The 16,005-nt window shown below is 35.6% G+C and overlaps 1 protein-coding gene across 1 annotated transcript in view; it reads left to right on the plus strand.

The window, feature by feature from the left end:
• The window catches only part of ADAM10 (ADAM metallopeptidase domain 10), a 127,583-nt gene that overhangs the window by 100,176 nt on the left and 11,402 nt on the right, over window positions 1–16,005 (plus strand). The window contains exons 11-14 of the mRNA XM_069483412.1: window positions 3,180–3,330; window positions 11,683–11,866; window positions 12,534–12,642; window positions 13,121–13,341. Coding sequence (XP_069339513.1) covers window positions 3,180–3,330; window positions 11,683–11,866; window positions 12,534–12,642; window positions 13,121–13,341 — 665 coding nt within the window. The remainder of the gene's footprint in view (window positions 1–3,179; window positions 3,331–11,682; window positions 11,867–12,533; window positions 12,643–13,120; window positions 13,342–16,005) is intronic.

The following is a 16,005-nucleotide window of genomic DNA, read 5'->3' on the forward strand; positions in this document are numbered from 1 at the left end:
CTCCTCTTGAAGGACATCTGGGCTGTTTCCAGTGTTTAACTGTTATGAGTAAACCAGCTGTAAACCTTCACGTACAGATTTTTTTGTGTGAACACACTTTTTTATTTCTTTGGGATAACTGCCCCAAAATCCAATTGATGGATCATATAACAATTGCTTGTTTTGTTTTGTATAAAACTGCCAAACTGTTTTCCAGGGTGGCTGTACTATTTCACATTCTCGAAGTATATGAACTATCAGATTTTTCTGCATCTTCACCAGCATTTAATGTTTTCATGATTTTTTATGTTAGCCTTTCTGATAGGTGTTTAGTAATATCTCATAGTTTTAATTTGCATTTCTCTGATGACTGATGTTGAACATCTTTTCATATGCTTGTTTATTTTCCAGCTATATATTTTCTTTGATGAAATGTCTGTAGATTTTTTTGGCCATTTCTAAGGAGATTTTTTTCTTTTGAGTTTTGAGAGTTTTTTTATGTAGCCTAGATACGAGTCATTTGTCAGATAATTGGTTTTCAAATATTTTTCTCCCAGTCTGTAGCTTGTTTCTTTTCATCCTTTTACAGTTCTTTCTCAGAGAAAAAGTTTCAAATTTTGATGAGCTCCAACTGATCAATTTTTTCTTTCATTGATTGGCTTTTTCTTTTAAAGCCTTTTTCTTTTAAAAAGGCAAATTGAAATTGCATTCATGTTATCACTTTTTTATTATTATTACCATCACTGGCAGTTTTTCTAACACTTGTTAATGTAGAAGCGCCAGGTAGGCTCTTCATTTGTAAAGTAGGTTTTTACTACAAACTTTCTGATTGAAGTTGACTTTTAAAAACAAGCATATTGTTTTGTATATATTATGGGAAAGAAATCTGTTTCTTAAATTATAACAAAATGTTTATCTATTACAATTTTTGCATTTAAGCAGTACCTTTATTGTTTAAGCTGTTAAGCATGTTAGCGCATCGCTAATTTGAAGTAATAATTCTATATGAGATAAAAATTAACATGTAGTAAATATTGCCTCAGTTTTTTCTGACTATCATTTTCTCTTTTCTCCTAAATTACATGTAACATGAATTATAAAATTATTACCAGACTTTTAAAAAATCATTATTTACTTAATATATATGTACACATGCAAGCTTCTAGTTTTAGAGAATAAAAGAGATTCTTTAAAGTGAAACAGGGATGAAGCTTCAATAACTTTTAAGATTTCCTTAATAGTTGATGTGGTCAAGGATAAGAATGAACTTTCTGAATATAAAGCCAGTCTTTCTAGAACATTTTTGATTCAGATATTCCTTATGTGGGGTTCCTGTGTAGGGGTGTGTTCCCTTCCACTTATTCATTTCTCAATTTAAAGCCTGTACTCTGACCATTTTCCGCATTGAGTAGAAAGGAAAGAGCACCAGATTGTAGACGTAGGAGACCCTAGGTTTAGTCTGTGTTTTGCCCATACTGGGGTATATGTTCTCTAGCAAGTTACAAACTCCTTAGAAGTTAGTTTTCTTTTCGAGAAAATGAAAGCATTTGATTCTTATTCCCTGCAGGTGCTAAAGTTGTTTGATACTATGATCTTACAAAGAGTAACACTCTTATTCTAATTTTAAATTCCATTGATAAAAATCAAAGAACTGTAGAAGACAGGTGAAAAAATTTTCTAAAATTATTCACTGTGCTTAGACCAGACTGTCTAACCATAATCAACCAAAATTTGGCCTGATATGGTTAGGCTCTATGGGAATACAAAAAATTCAAATAATACATGTTTCTTCCCTTTAGAAGCTTTGTCTAGGTAAGGAGCAAAATTAATGTATATTTTTAAAGAATTTCTTATTAACTGCATTACAATCATCCAAATAGAATGTGGGGCATTCCATAGGACAAAATCTCACCGAACTTCTTTAACAAATAAATGGTGTAAAAATAAAAAGAGAGGAATCTATTGTACATTAAAAGAACTTAAAAGACGTGACAACCAAAAGCTTATCTCTAGTGAGATTGGCCTTTATCAAACAGTCCAAAACAATAATGGATGTGGAGAGATAGGAACACTCATACACTGCTGGTGGGTGGTGGGACTGCAAACTAGTACGACCTTTGTGGAAAGTAATATGGAGATACCTCAAAGAGCTACAAGTAGAACTACCATTTGACCCAGCAATCCCATTACTGGGCATCTACCCAAAAGAACAAAAGACATTCTATAAAAAAGACATCTGCACTCGAATGTTTATAGCAGCATAATTCATAATTGCAAAGATGTGGAAACAACCCAAGTGCCCATCAATACATGAGTGGATTAATAAAATGTGAAGTTCTACTCAGCCACAAAAAATGATGATGATCTAGCACCTCTTGTATTATCCTGGATAGAGCTGGAACCCATTCTACTAAGTGAAGTATCACAAGAATGGGAAAAAAAGCACCGCATGTACTCACTGTCAAATTGGTATTGTAAAGAGACAGTTGAGGAAAGTTGAACATGGATTGGCTATTAGATGCTGTTAAACATACTGTTAATTTTGTTTGATGTGATAATGGTTAGGTTTAAAAAAGATAAAACTTCTTACCTCTTAGAAGTATACTCTAAATTATTTACAGGAGCAATAATAGGTGAAGGTGTTTTAAAATACTTCAGAAAAAAATAAATTGTGGGGGTAAATGAAGCAAGAACTGCATGTTTTCCATAGTCCGTAATTGTTAAAGCTAAGTGATTGGTATGTGGGAGTTCATTGTGCTGCTGCTTTTATTATTTTTATGTGTATTTGAAATTTTCTGTAGGAAAAAGATTTAATTTTTTTCCCTGATTGATGATGTACTAACTTAATTTGTATTTGTGTGATATAAATAGTACAGTCATGGTACAATTAAGTTCAGTGTGGCATGGCCTAGATAGCAAGTTACGACTTCCAGAAGGGACCATCAGGTCAAATCCCCTCACTACACAAGTCAAGGGCCCCAAAAGGGAAGTGACTTGTGCAAGGTCGTATTGCTAGTTAGTAGCAGAGCCCCTGTTAGAATTAGGTCTCATGATTTCCAGATTCCTAGTTTGTTCTCTATTTCTTTTATTCATCAAAGATTTCCTTTATCCCTTTGTTTTGAAGCTCTAAAGAGTTTGTGAATTTTAAATAGATTAATGTATGCATATAATGCTTACCTTATCTTGTTTACTTTCCTCAGAATCTGGCCAACCTATATGTGGAAATGGAATGGTAGAACAAGGTGAACAGTGTGATTGTGGCTATAGTGACCAGTGTAAAGATGAGTGCTGCTTTGATGCAAACCAACCAGAGGGGAAAAAATGTAAACTGAAACCTGGAAAAGAGTGCAGGTACCTTGCTAATTCTAGTAATGTTAACGTTCCTGTAAAGTCACCTGAAAGCAGTTATAACACATATAAAACTGAAATTAAGAGATGTTTATGGTTTTAAAACTTTGTCTTTCTTTATTGCTGTTTTATTTGTTTTGCTGAAATAGTATTGGTTAGTGTCCTCTTGTTGGCAGATTGAACTACTTGTAATTGTATTTTGTGTGGTGGGTGTTAATAAGGACATACAAAGGATTCTCAAAAAAATGTTATTTAGTTACTAACTTTAAAAATGTGACTATCTTTCATGTTTTTAGAATCTTAACTTTAAATATTTAGATAATATGGAATCCATACACTTTTATAACTTGGTGCCACATGATTATTTCATTTATCAAATTACTTCAGTAGTGATAGATATAAGCAATAGAATATTGTTTATACAATACTATTTAATCTATCTGTCTGTCAGTCTATCACAGCAACCTCAAACTCTTGGATTCACGTGATCCTCCTGCCTCAGCCTCCCAAGTAGCTGGGACTACAAGCGCACACCACCACGCCCAGCTAATCTTTTCTATTTTTAGTAGAAATGGGATCTTGCTCTTGCTCAGATTGGTCTCGAACTCCTGAGCTCAAGTGATCCTCGGCCTCCCAGAGTGCTAGGATTACAGGTGTGAGCCACCACGCCCGGCCTAGACAATACTTTTTAAATGGCTGGTCTGTATATCCTAGTTTGATTTTAGCGTGTAAATGTGATTCAAACTGATAAACTGACTGATGCAGATGTAACTGAAAAAACACTGATAAATTACCTAACATTAAATCCATTTTCCAATATAACTTCTCTTACTATATTTCACTGAAGGCAAATAGAGTGAGAATGAGGAATATAGTATGCTTTGACTGTGAAAACAAGACAGTTAATCACTTTTCTGCATTTATTAGAATGTTTAAATTTAGTAGCTTCTTGTTTCAATTTTTTGTTGATACATAATTGTATATATTTATGGAGTACACATGATATTTTGATGCATGCATATAATGTGTAATGATCAAATCAGGATAATTTATTAATAAGGTATCCATCACCCCAGATGTTTATCATTTCTTTGTATTGGGAACATTTTAAATCTTCTCTTATAACTATTTTGAAATATATAATAAATTATTGTTAACTGTAGTCACCCTACTGTACTGTTGAACATTGGAACTTATTTCTTTTTTCTAACTGTATTTTTGAACCCATTGACCAACCTGTTTTCATCACCCTCTTCACTACCCTTCTCGGCCTCTGGTAACCATCATTCTAATCTCTACCTCCATGAGATCAACTTTTTTTAGCCTCCACATGAGTGAGAACGTGTGATATTTGCCTTTCTGTACCTGGCTTATTTTATTTAACATAATGACTTCCAATTCTATCCTTGTTGCTACAAATGACAGGATTTTATTCTTTTTTTTTTTTAATGGCCAGTTGGCATTCTGTTGTGTAAACATACCACATTTTCTTTATCCATTCATCTCTTGATAGCCGCTTAATTTGATTCCATATCTTGGCTATTGTGACTAGTACTGCGGTAAACAAGGGGGTGCAGTTATCCTTTGACATATTGGTTTCCTTTTTTTTGGATATATACCTGGTGGTAGGATTGCTGGATCATATGGTATTTCTACTTTTAGTTTTATAAGGAACCTCCATACTGTTTTCCATAGTGGCTGTACTCATTTACATTCCCAACAGCAGTGTACCAGTATTCCCCTTTCTCTGCATTCTTGCCAGCATCTGTTATTTTTTTTTATCTGTCTTTTTGATAATAGCCATTTTAACTGGGTAAGATGATATTTGTTTTTTTTTTTGAGACAGAGTCTCACTCTGTTGCCCAGGCTAGAGTGAGTGCCATGGCGTCAGCCTAGCTCACAGCAACCTCAAACTCCTGAGCTCAAGGGATCCTCCTGTCTCAGCCTCCCGAGTAGCTGGGACTACAGGCATGCACCACCATGCCCGGCTAATTTTTTCTGTATGTATTTTTAGCTGTCCATATAATTTCTTTCTATTTTTAGTAGAGATGGGGTCTCGCTCTTGCTCAGGCTGGTCTCGAACTCCTGAGCTCAAACGATCCGCCCACCTCGGCCTCCCAGAGTGCTAGGATTACAGGCGTGAGCCACCGCGCCCGGCCTAAGATGATATTTGATTGTGGTTTTGATTTGCATTTCCCTGATAATTAGTGATATTGAGCATTTTTCATGTATCTCTTGGCCATTTATATGTCTTTTGAGAAATGCCTAATCAGATCTTTTGCCCTACTTTTTTTTTGTTTATTCCTTACCTGCTTTGCCCACTTTTTAATGAGATTATTTGTTGAGTTATTTGAGTTCCTTGTGTATTCTGGATATTAGTCCCTCCTCAGATAAATAGTTTGCAGATATTTTCTCCCATTCTACAGGTTGTTTCTTCTCTCTGTTGATTGTTTCCTTTACTGTGGGGAAGCTTAATCCCATTTGCTTATTTTTGCTGTTTGTGTGTATGCTTTTGAGGTCTTACCTAAAACATATTTGCCCAGATCAATGTTCTGATGCATTTCCCCAGTGTTTTCTTCTAATGGTTTCATAGTTTGAGGCCTTACATTTAAGTCACATTGTGATTTGATTTTTGTATATGGCAAGAGATAGGGAACTAGTTTCATTTTTCTGTATATGGATATCAAGTTGTCCAAGCAGCATTTATTGAAGAGACGGTCCTTTCCCCAGTGAGTGTTCTTGGTGCCTTTGTAAAAAATCAGTTGGCTGTAAAATGTAGATTTGTTTGTGGGTTCTCTTTTCTGTTTCATTGCTGTATGTGTCTGTTTTATACCAATACCATCCTGTTTTGGTTACTGTAGTTTTGTGTAGTACATTTTGAAGTCAGGTAGTGTGATGCCTCCAGCTTTGTTCTTTCTCTTAGGATTGCTTTGGCTATTCATGGAGGGTCTTCTGTGGTTTCATTTGAATTTTAGGATTATTTTTTTCTATTTCTGTGAAGAATGTCATTGTTTTTTTGTTAGAGATTGCCTTGAATCTGTAGATCACTTTTGGCAGTATGGTCATTTTCAAAATATTAATTCTTTCAATACATGAACGTGGGATGTCTTTTAATTTTTTGTGACCTCTTAAATTTCTTTCATCAGTGTTTTATAGTTTTCATTGTAGAGATCTTTCACCCCCTTGATGAAATTTATTCTTAGACTTTTCATTAATTTTTTTGTAGCCATTGTAAGTGGGTTGCTTTTTAAATTTTTTTTCTGCTAGTTTGTTGTTGTGCATATAAATGTCACTGCTTTTTGTATATTAACTTTGTATCCTGCAACTTTATTGAGTTCATTTATCAGTTCTGAGAGTTTTTTGGTGGAGCTTTTAGGGTTTTCTATATATAAGATCATGTTGTCTGCACACAGGGATGCTTTGACTTCCATCTTTCTAATTTGGATGCCCTTTATTTTGTTCTCTTGCCTAATTTCTCTGGCTAGTACTTCCATTACTATGTGGACTCAGAGTGGTGAGAGAGGGCATTCTTGTCTTGTTCTAGTTCTTAATAGGAAAAGCTTCCAGCTTTTTCCTGTTCAGTGTAATGTTAGCTGTGGGTTTGTCATATATGGTCTTTATTGTATTGAGGTATGTTCCTTCTAAACCTAGGTTTCTGAAGGTTTTTATCATGAAGTGATGTTGAATTTTATGAAAGGCTTTTTTTTGTACGTCTATTGACATGATCATATGGATTTTGTGCTTCATTCTGTTAATGTAATTGTATTTTGTTTATTGGTTTGTGTGTGTTGAACTTGCATCCCTGGGACAAATCCCACTTGATCGTGGTGAATGATCTTTTTAATGTGTTGCTGGATTTGATTTGCTAGTATCGTTTTCTTTTACTGTTGTGCCCTTATCTGGTTTTGGTATCAGGATAATGCTGGCCTTGTGGAATGAGTTTGGAAGAATTCCCTCCTCTTTGATTTTCTGGAAGAGATGAATTGGTATTAGTTCTTCTTTAAATGTTTGCTGAAATTCAGCAGTGAAGCCATCAGGTTCTGGGCTTTTCTTTGTTTGGAGACTTTTAATTACTGACTCAATCTCATTTCTTATAATTGGTCTGCTCGAGTTTTCTATTTAATCTTGGTTTAATCTTGATAAGTTGTTTGTATCCAGGAATTTATCCATATCTGTTAGGTTTTCCAATTTGTTGACATGTAGTTGTTCATAATAGTGTTTAATGATCCATTGTAGTTCTGTGGTATGAGTTATAATGTTTCCTTTTTTGTTTCTGATTTTATTTGGGTATTTTTTTCTTTTTTTCTTGTTTAGTTAGCTGATAGTTTGTAAATTTTATCTTTTCAAAAAACCAACTTTTTGTTTCATTGATCCTTTGTATTTTTTTTTAGTATGAATTTCATTTATTTTTGCTCTGATCTTTTTTTATTTGTTCCCTTCTACTAATTTTGGATTTGGTTTGTTTTTGCTTTTCTAGTTCATTTAGAGGGATTGTTAGATTGATACGTTGCACTTTTTTTGATGTAGACATTTATTGCTATAAACTTCCCGCTTAATACTGCTTTTTCTGTATCCCATAGGTTTTGGTATGTTGTATTTCTATTTTCATATGTTTCAAGGAGTTTTTAAATTTCCTTCTTAATTTCTTCATTGATCCATTGGTTTTTCAGGAGTATATTGTTTTGTTTCTGTGTATTTGTACAGTTTTGAAATTTTCTCTTGTTATTGATTTCTAGTTTTATTCCATTGTAGTCAGAGAAGATACTTGATATGTTTTTAATTCTTTTAAATTTGTTGAGAGTTGTCTCTCCCTTTAGATCTAGTAATATTTGCTTTATAATCTGGGTGTTCCAGTATTGGGTGCATATAGATTTAGAATTGTTATATTCTCTTGCTGAATTGATCCTTTTATCATTATAAAATGCCCTTCTTTGTCTCTTCAGTTTTTTATTGAAAGTCTGTTTTATCTTGTATAAGTATAGCTATTCCTGCTTGCTTTTGGTTTCTGTTTGTGTGGAACATGTTTCTCCATCCATTTACTTTAGTCTACATGTGTCTTTACAGGTGAAGTGAATTTCTTGCAGGCAGCATATAGTTTGATCATATATATTTTTCCCCCCCCTATTTTTCTAGTGGGTTGGTCATACATCTTTTTAATCCGTTCAGCCAATGTATATCTTGGGGATATAGTGGATAATTTAATTGGTTTACATATATGGTTGTTGATAGGTGAGGCCTTACTCTTGTCATTTTGTTAATTGTTTTTTTGTTGTTTTGTATATGCTTTGTTCCTTTCTTCTCATTGTTTATCATTGGGATTTGGTAGTTTACTGTAGTAGTAACATTTGAATCCTTTCATTTTCTCATTTGTATATCTGCTCTACCAGTTTGCTTTATACTTCTGTGTGTTTTCATGATGGTGATATTATCTTTTCGCTTCCAAATGCTGGACTCCTTTGCACATTTCTTAAACGGCCAGGCTAGTGGTGAAGAATTCCCTCAGTTTTTGCTTGTGTGGGAAGTACTTTATTTCTTCCTCATTTCTGAAGGATAGTTTTGCTGGGTATAGTATTCTTGGTTGGCAATTTTTTTTTTCTTTCAGTATTTTGAATATATTATCCCATTCTCTCCTGGCATGTAAGGTTTCTGCTGAGAAATTTGTTACTCTAATGGGTATCCTTTTATATGTGACTTGATACTTTTCTCTGGCTGCTTTTAGAATTCTCTCTTTGTCCTTAACTTTTGACAGTTTGACTATAATGTGCTTTGGGGAAGACCTTTTTGGGTTGAATATATTTGGATATCTTTGAGATTCCTGGGTCTGGATGTTTCTATCTATCCCCAGACTTGGGAAGTTTCAGTTATTTCATTAAATAGGTTTTCATCTCTTTTTCTTCTGGAACTTCTATGATATGAAAATTTGTTCATTTAATGGTGTCCCATAAGTCTTTTAGCCTTTCTCCACTCTTTTTCATTCTTTTTTATTTACTTTAACTCAGTATTTTCAAGTTCAGAGATTCTTTCTTCTGTTTGATCAAGTCTGCTATTAAAGCTGTTTATTGTATTTTTTTTATTTAATTTACTGAATTCTTAAGCTATGGGATTTCTGTTTGATTCTTTTTAAAATTTATCATTCATATCATGAGGTGTTTTTCTGATTTTGTTGAATTGTCTATCTGTATTTTCTTATATCTCATCAGGTTTCCTTAAGATCATTATTTTGAATTCCTTTCTTGGCAATTCACTGATTTCCTTTTCATTGGTGTCTGTTAATATGGAGTTGCTGTGTTCCTTTGGTGGTCATAGCAACTTGCCTTTTCATGTTTCTTGTGTCTTTGCACTGATGTTTGTGTATCTTGTGGAACAGTCGCCTCTTCCAAACTTTCTAGAGTGGCTTTCATAGAGGAAGACTTTCACCTGCAGTTTGGTCTTAGTATGCTGGTTGAGAAGGAAGTGGTTACTGTTTCCAGGTAGGTGCAGTGGTATAGTCTCTGTGCAGCTTCTTCACCTGCGTTCAATGTCAACAATAACTATGGGCACCTCAGTGGCTTACAATCTAGAAGTTTGTGGTAGTGACAGCAGTGGTGTAGATTGTTAATGTCCTTGGTGGTAAGGGCTTTTGGAGCCCTCCTATTTTCATTTTTCCCACAATGGTGAAACTTAGCCAAGGGGATTCCTCTTGGTATCAGATCTGACATGGCCTAAAGCACTGCCACAGTGCTGGGTTCCAGGTACAGGTGCTTAGAATAAATGTGGGGCTGGAGTCTTAGGCTTAGTGCCTTATGTTTCTATTATGTCACCTGGTCTTGCTCTCTGTGGCAGGGTTATATGTAGGTTGCCCATAGTGCCAGGATCTGTGGCTCTGTGGCATCCTCTAGCAGCTTGGGCCCAGGGGCCAGGTTGTAGCTGTGGGACCTAGGGCACAGCCCTGGCCTGGCTCCAGGAAAGAAGAGGTGCTCCAAAGATTTGAGCCGGGACACAGCATATGGCTGTAATTCAGGAGCCTTAGCCAGTAGGGCTCAATGGCAGCTTGGGTCCCTTGGGATGAGGAGGCATGTAGTGGTAAGTCTAGACTCTGGGATGGTGGGCTTCAGCAGTATCCTAGACTCTATGAGGGCAAGTGTAGCAGTAACAAGCACTCTGGAATGGCTAAGCACAGCTGTCACTTGGGCCTTGGGGACATCAATAACTTTATTCTCCAGGAAGAGGAGTGTTTCAGCCGCTCAGAATCCAAGGGGCTAGTCTAGCTCCAGGGAAGTGGGGTGCTAGAGTTGTAGGGCATGGTGTCTCAGCTCAGCCATTGCTCTAGGATGTGGGTTACTACATTAGCTCAGCCTGAGATGCACAGCTGCTCAGCTCTGCCAGGGCACTATTTCTCCCGGATGCAGGGTTCTGCCAAAGCACTGTATCCTTGGAAGGGAATGTGCAGTTTCAGCTCAAGGCCCCTAGAGGCAGGGCACACCTGTGGCTGAAAGAGGTAAATGGAGATGTTCTGCCAAAATACCCTGGGGGAGGGGAGGAATAGCTCCAGCCCCTAGAGAGAGTGAGGGGAAGGGTAGGTTGAACTGCTTGGCCCCACAGGGAAGGGTGTAACATTTGCTCTCAGCTTAGCTTGTGGGATGTCAAGCTGTGGGATGGCAGTTTAGCCTGAGTACTAAAGGGGTGCTGTGACTACTCACCTTGAGGATAAGGCACACTTCATCATTAGTTCCAGTTCAAGGATTGCATAGCACAATAGTCACATGAGCCACAGAGTTATGGGGCACACTGTTGGTTCTCTCTCTGGGGAGAGCATAGTTGTGTGGCCTCTAGGCAGCTCCCTTAGCTGGGCTCAGTGTGTGTGAGGACTGTAGAGGACCCCAGTAGTGAGGACTGTAGGTGTTGGTGAGGGCTGCTGGGATCCTCTTGCCTACCTTTTCACCATGGGGAGAAGTTCCTGATGGTTCCCAGCTGATCCTGGCTGGGGGATGGGGCAGTAGAGTCCTGGTGTTTCCCTTCCATTCTCTGTGTGGCTGTCCTGAATTTCCATGTTCAAAAGGGTTTCTGCTAACTCCTTTGATGTGCTCCAGTGCTCTCCTTTAGTTTTCATTAAAATGTGGTCATTTATTGTTTTAGCTGTCTTTGTGGAAGGGAAGAGTGCTAGGGGCTTCTAGTTTGCCATCTTGCTGACGTCACCTCTTATTCCCATATTTGAAGTTGTATACCAATGATATACTTACTATTTAAAAGATGAGATTTATAATTTATAAATTAGGACCATATCTAATAATTTGGATCTAATCTGCTTTAACATCTAATGGTATATAGAAAATACCTAGTGATTTACTTTTTTAAATCACTTATTGTTTCTTCTAGTCCAAGTCAAGGTCCTTGTTGTACAGCACAGTGTGCATTCAAGTCAAAGTTTGAAAAGTGTCGGGATGATTCAGACTGTGCAAGAGAAGGAATATGTAATGGCGGCACAGCTCTCTGTCCAGCATCTGATCCCAAACCAAACTTCACAGACTGTAATAGACATACACAAGTGTGCATTAATGGGGTAAGCATTTGATTTTTTATGGTTTTTTGTGTAATTTTAGAAAATCTATTTTTCAGGATAATTACTGACACTTAAAGCTACATAGTTAAAGTAATTAATCTTGCTCTCTGTTTAAGTAATATTACTGTCTGTTCCTCACAAAGTCATGAATGTGTTAGGTGGCATTCAATTAGCTACTGACTTATCTTTCATCTTTCCAACTACATTTCATTGATATTCTCTAGAGGAAACACAGTTGTACAGCTAGGCATGTGACTTTGTCTATACTGCTTTTAAGTTTTATAAATTAATATTTCCATAGCCTAAATAAAAGAACTTTTCTGGTGATTTTCTCTGAATGTGAAGCCTTTAAAGCTTTCATGGCTGAACAGCACTTTATTCTACATGAAGAACATTTAAGTTTTATGCTCCTTAATCTCTTTCTGTGCTTTTGTTTTAGTGTTTTTTTAAGTTGTCATTGCTCTACAAGATTTACTATATTACTTGCATTTACTCTTTTTCAAATGTGTTTTTATGATTCCAGTTCTGATACTTGTCTGTGTTTGTTTTTCATGTATTTCCACTTAATTACTCTGACATTGGAAGCTTATACCTGCCTGGCTATTACTATGAACAATAGGTTTGACTGTACAGAGATTAAATAATTTGTCTTTTATTTTTCATCCAGCAATGTGCAGGTTCTATCTGTGAGAAATATGGCTTGGAGGAGTGTACCTGTGCCAGTTCTGATGGCAAAGATGATAAGGAATTATGCCATGTCTGCTGTATGAAGAAAAGTAAGGCATTTAAATATAATAGTATAAAATCTGTTTAAAAACCATTATTTTCTCTAAATTTTAAGTGTTAAATTTTGACATATATTTTGGATAGGTAGTTTACAGGTAAATCTGTCCTCTTGAGAAAATTGTAAATGTAGCATAGCATTGTGTCTCTTGCATTATGGCCCTGTAGTGTTTTTAAAATGATAAAACTAGACACAACATTGCCAACTTTATGGCAGTAATTTATATTAACACTGTTATAAGGTTTTAAAGCCATTGTAGGCACTAAATCAAGACTTGTTGGTTGGTTGTTTATATTGTAACATTTAAAATGAATTACTAATGGCATTATCCAGCCTAAGTCATACAGGTCTATATAGCATGTCATGGTAATGATTTTAGGCAGTTGTTTTTTTTTTTTCCCCTTTTGTCTTTCCCCAACTGGCCCATTAGGAAATCTGATCTTCAACTTATATTGGCACTTCTTTTCCAGTGGACCCATCAACTTGTGCCAGTACAGGGTCTGTGCAATGGAACAAGCACTTCAGTGGTCGAACCATCACCCTGCAACCTGGATCCCCTTGCAATGATTTTAGAGGCTACTGTGATGTTTTCATGCGGTGCAGATTAGTAGATGCTGATGGTCCTCTAGCTAGGCTTAAAAAAGCAATTTTTAGTCCAGAGCTCTATGAAAACATTGCTGAATGGATTGTGGTAAGTATGGTTTTTATTTATAAAGAAATTTTAACTTAAAATGGTTTGATCTTAATTTTACTTGGCCAGAAGTCACCAATGTCCATGAGTAAAATCACTTCTTTCTTGTTTATACTGGAATTATTTTATCTGAAGATTTTTAAAGTGCAAATATTCTTGGTTAATAGCCTTCTGAAGTGATCAGAATCTCCACATGTGTATCGTTCATAGGTTGGTTAGTAGGGGATGGGAGTCATTGTTTTACTCTCTTCCTTGGTCCATGTCCTGGATGGGTTGCTTGGTCTTTTGGTCCATATAATTAGGGCATAGTGATGGGACTTTTTCCTCAAGTTGTTTTGGAAAGCCCTGCTTGCTTTTTATACTTCTCTCTGGTCTCAGTATGACAGATAGCCAGTTGCAGGTTCTACTTTGCTGAACAGGAGAAATGAAAAAGACAGTGGTTTTGTAAAGTTTTTTTTTTTTTTGATCTTTCAATATAATATCTGAGTCTTCGTCTTGTCTGTGATAGATAATATTGAACAGAGTTAAGATCAGACACAGAGCCATTGGTAGATCTGTTAATGACGGTGGATATTAATCCAGTATTAATCTACTTAACTGTATTATTTTTAAGCCCACATTTCTCCAAGTTATGCAAACATTGAATTACCTGAAATTTTCTTAAAATATTGCTGAGAATAACTATCTCAACTCACTTAAATACTTATACTTTCTAAGTGATTGCATTAAAATATCTGCAGGAAACTTGCAAGTGATCTATTAATATTTGAGAATGTACTATACTTGAACTGAATATAGTTTGCTTTGGAAATTGACTTAGAACTCACCACCCTTTCCCAAAGTATTTTTTTATGTTTGTATGTGTGTATTCAGGACCAAGGTTGCTTTAAAAGTACAAAAGATGTCTATGTGGTATGTCAGCCCTTTTCGGCACTCTTCTAATAACATTATATAGTAAAAATTTTGTAGTTGCTTCCAGCATTAAAATATTTGTTGTTCATAGGGAGGGTAATACGTTATGTGTTAGAATATGTGATTTTTAGATATATAATGACTATGTAGTGGGAAGAGCATTGAAATTGGATTTAGAAAAGGAGACCTAGATTTCAAACCAAATAATTGGGCAGTTGACTTAACTTAGATCTCCTTAAAACATGTTACTCATTTTGTATTCCTGTGCTTGTTACATAATAGGTGTTTAGTAAATACTTTTTAAGGCAAAGGTCCCGTCTGGCACTATGGTATAGTGGAAACAGCATAGGCTTGAGAATCATGTAAGGATTCATATCATCTTTCTGGTATTTATCAATTCTGTGACTTCCGGCAAATTACTTACCTTTGTTGATCCTTTACTTTCCTGTTTTCAACTCAGATCCAGTTCTTTTTTTCTTTTTTTCTTTTTTTCTCTGATTCTAATAATAAGTTGAAATGTGATGTACTTGTCTACTATAGTGGACAATGTATACAGAAAAAGAAATCTGTTAATGGGGATCTCAGAGTTACATACTGCTAAGAATATATTGTGCTAGATGTTTTAGGTTTTCTAAGCACTAAATCATATCATCTGAACATAATATTTTTTCACTTTTCTCCATTATCTCTAGTTTTGACTCATTGACTTACAGGCATTCCCTGGGTTACAGATGACCCCACTTACAAACGGGCTCCCAAGGCTCCCCATAAGGGTAATTTATAATTAAATTAATAATTCAGGAACTAGTTTCTTCCATACATGTAAACAAACCCGCATGGTGTAAGTGGTTCATTGGCACAGCATCGTTTGGCTAGCGGCTTGTCTCATTGTTTATATGGTTGCTTACGGACAGCATCACTTTCATCTTAACTTTTTTATTCAATTTTATGAGTCTGTGTTTACCCTTATGACCATGCCTCCAAAGTGAAAGTCCATTGTAAGTCCAGGTGAGCCTACAGTGAAGAGAAAGGTGATTACAATGGAAATGAACATAGAAATAAATTAAGTGTTTGGAGAAAGACCAGATGCCATCATTCATTGGGAAAGCATTAGGCTTCAGTCACTGGCCTGCCGGAACAGTTATAAAGGATAAAGTGAGAATAATGTAATGTGTGAAAGGCAGTGTTCCAATGAAAATACCATTATTATTATACTAAACAGCATAGCAGATTAATTATTGAAATGGAAAGGTTATTATTGATTTGGTTAGAAGATCAAAATAAGGTTAATGTTCCTATTAGTCTACCTTGATGCAACGTTAGGTGAGTGTTGACTTTTAATATTCTTTTTTGATATTTCATCTATGTTCTGTCTAAGCTTTTTGTATGAGTTTGTTTTTATGTTCTGTTTGTTCGAATTAAATGAAAGAGCACAGTAATTTCTGTAACTTATTGTAGTACAGGGGTAGTATTATTACAGTATTACACTGTATTATTATTACCACATATGAGCCATTATGATATTATTGTTATTATTACTGTTGCTGTATATGCACTGTTCATCAGGAATCCGAGTTATATACAAATCTGACCTAAGGATGTTCTCAGGAACATATTTCATTCCTAACCTGGGGACTGCTTGTATCTAAAATTTCAAAAGCTCATTTATTTTTACTTTAAAAGTATTTAATAGACATGATCTTTTAAGTATTTTTTTAGACCTTTTTCATATTTTAGATTTGAAGATTAGTG

The sequence above is a fragment of the Eulemur rufifrons genome, chromosome 2 (assembly GCF_041146395.1).
Source record: "Eulemur rufifrons isolate Redbay chromosome 2, OSU_ERuf_1, whole genome shotgun sequence".
NCBI lineage: Eukaryota > Metazoa > Chordata > Mammalia > Primates > Lemuridae > Eulemur > Eulemur rufifrons.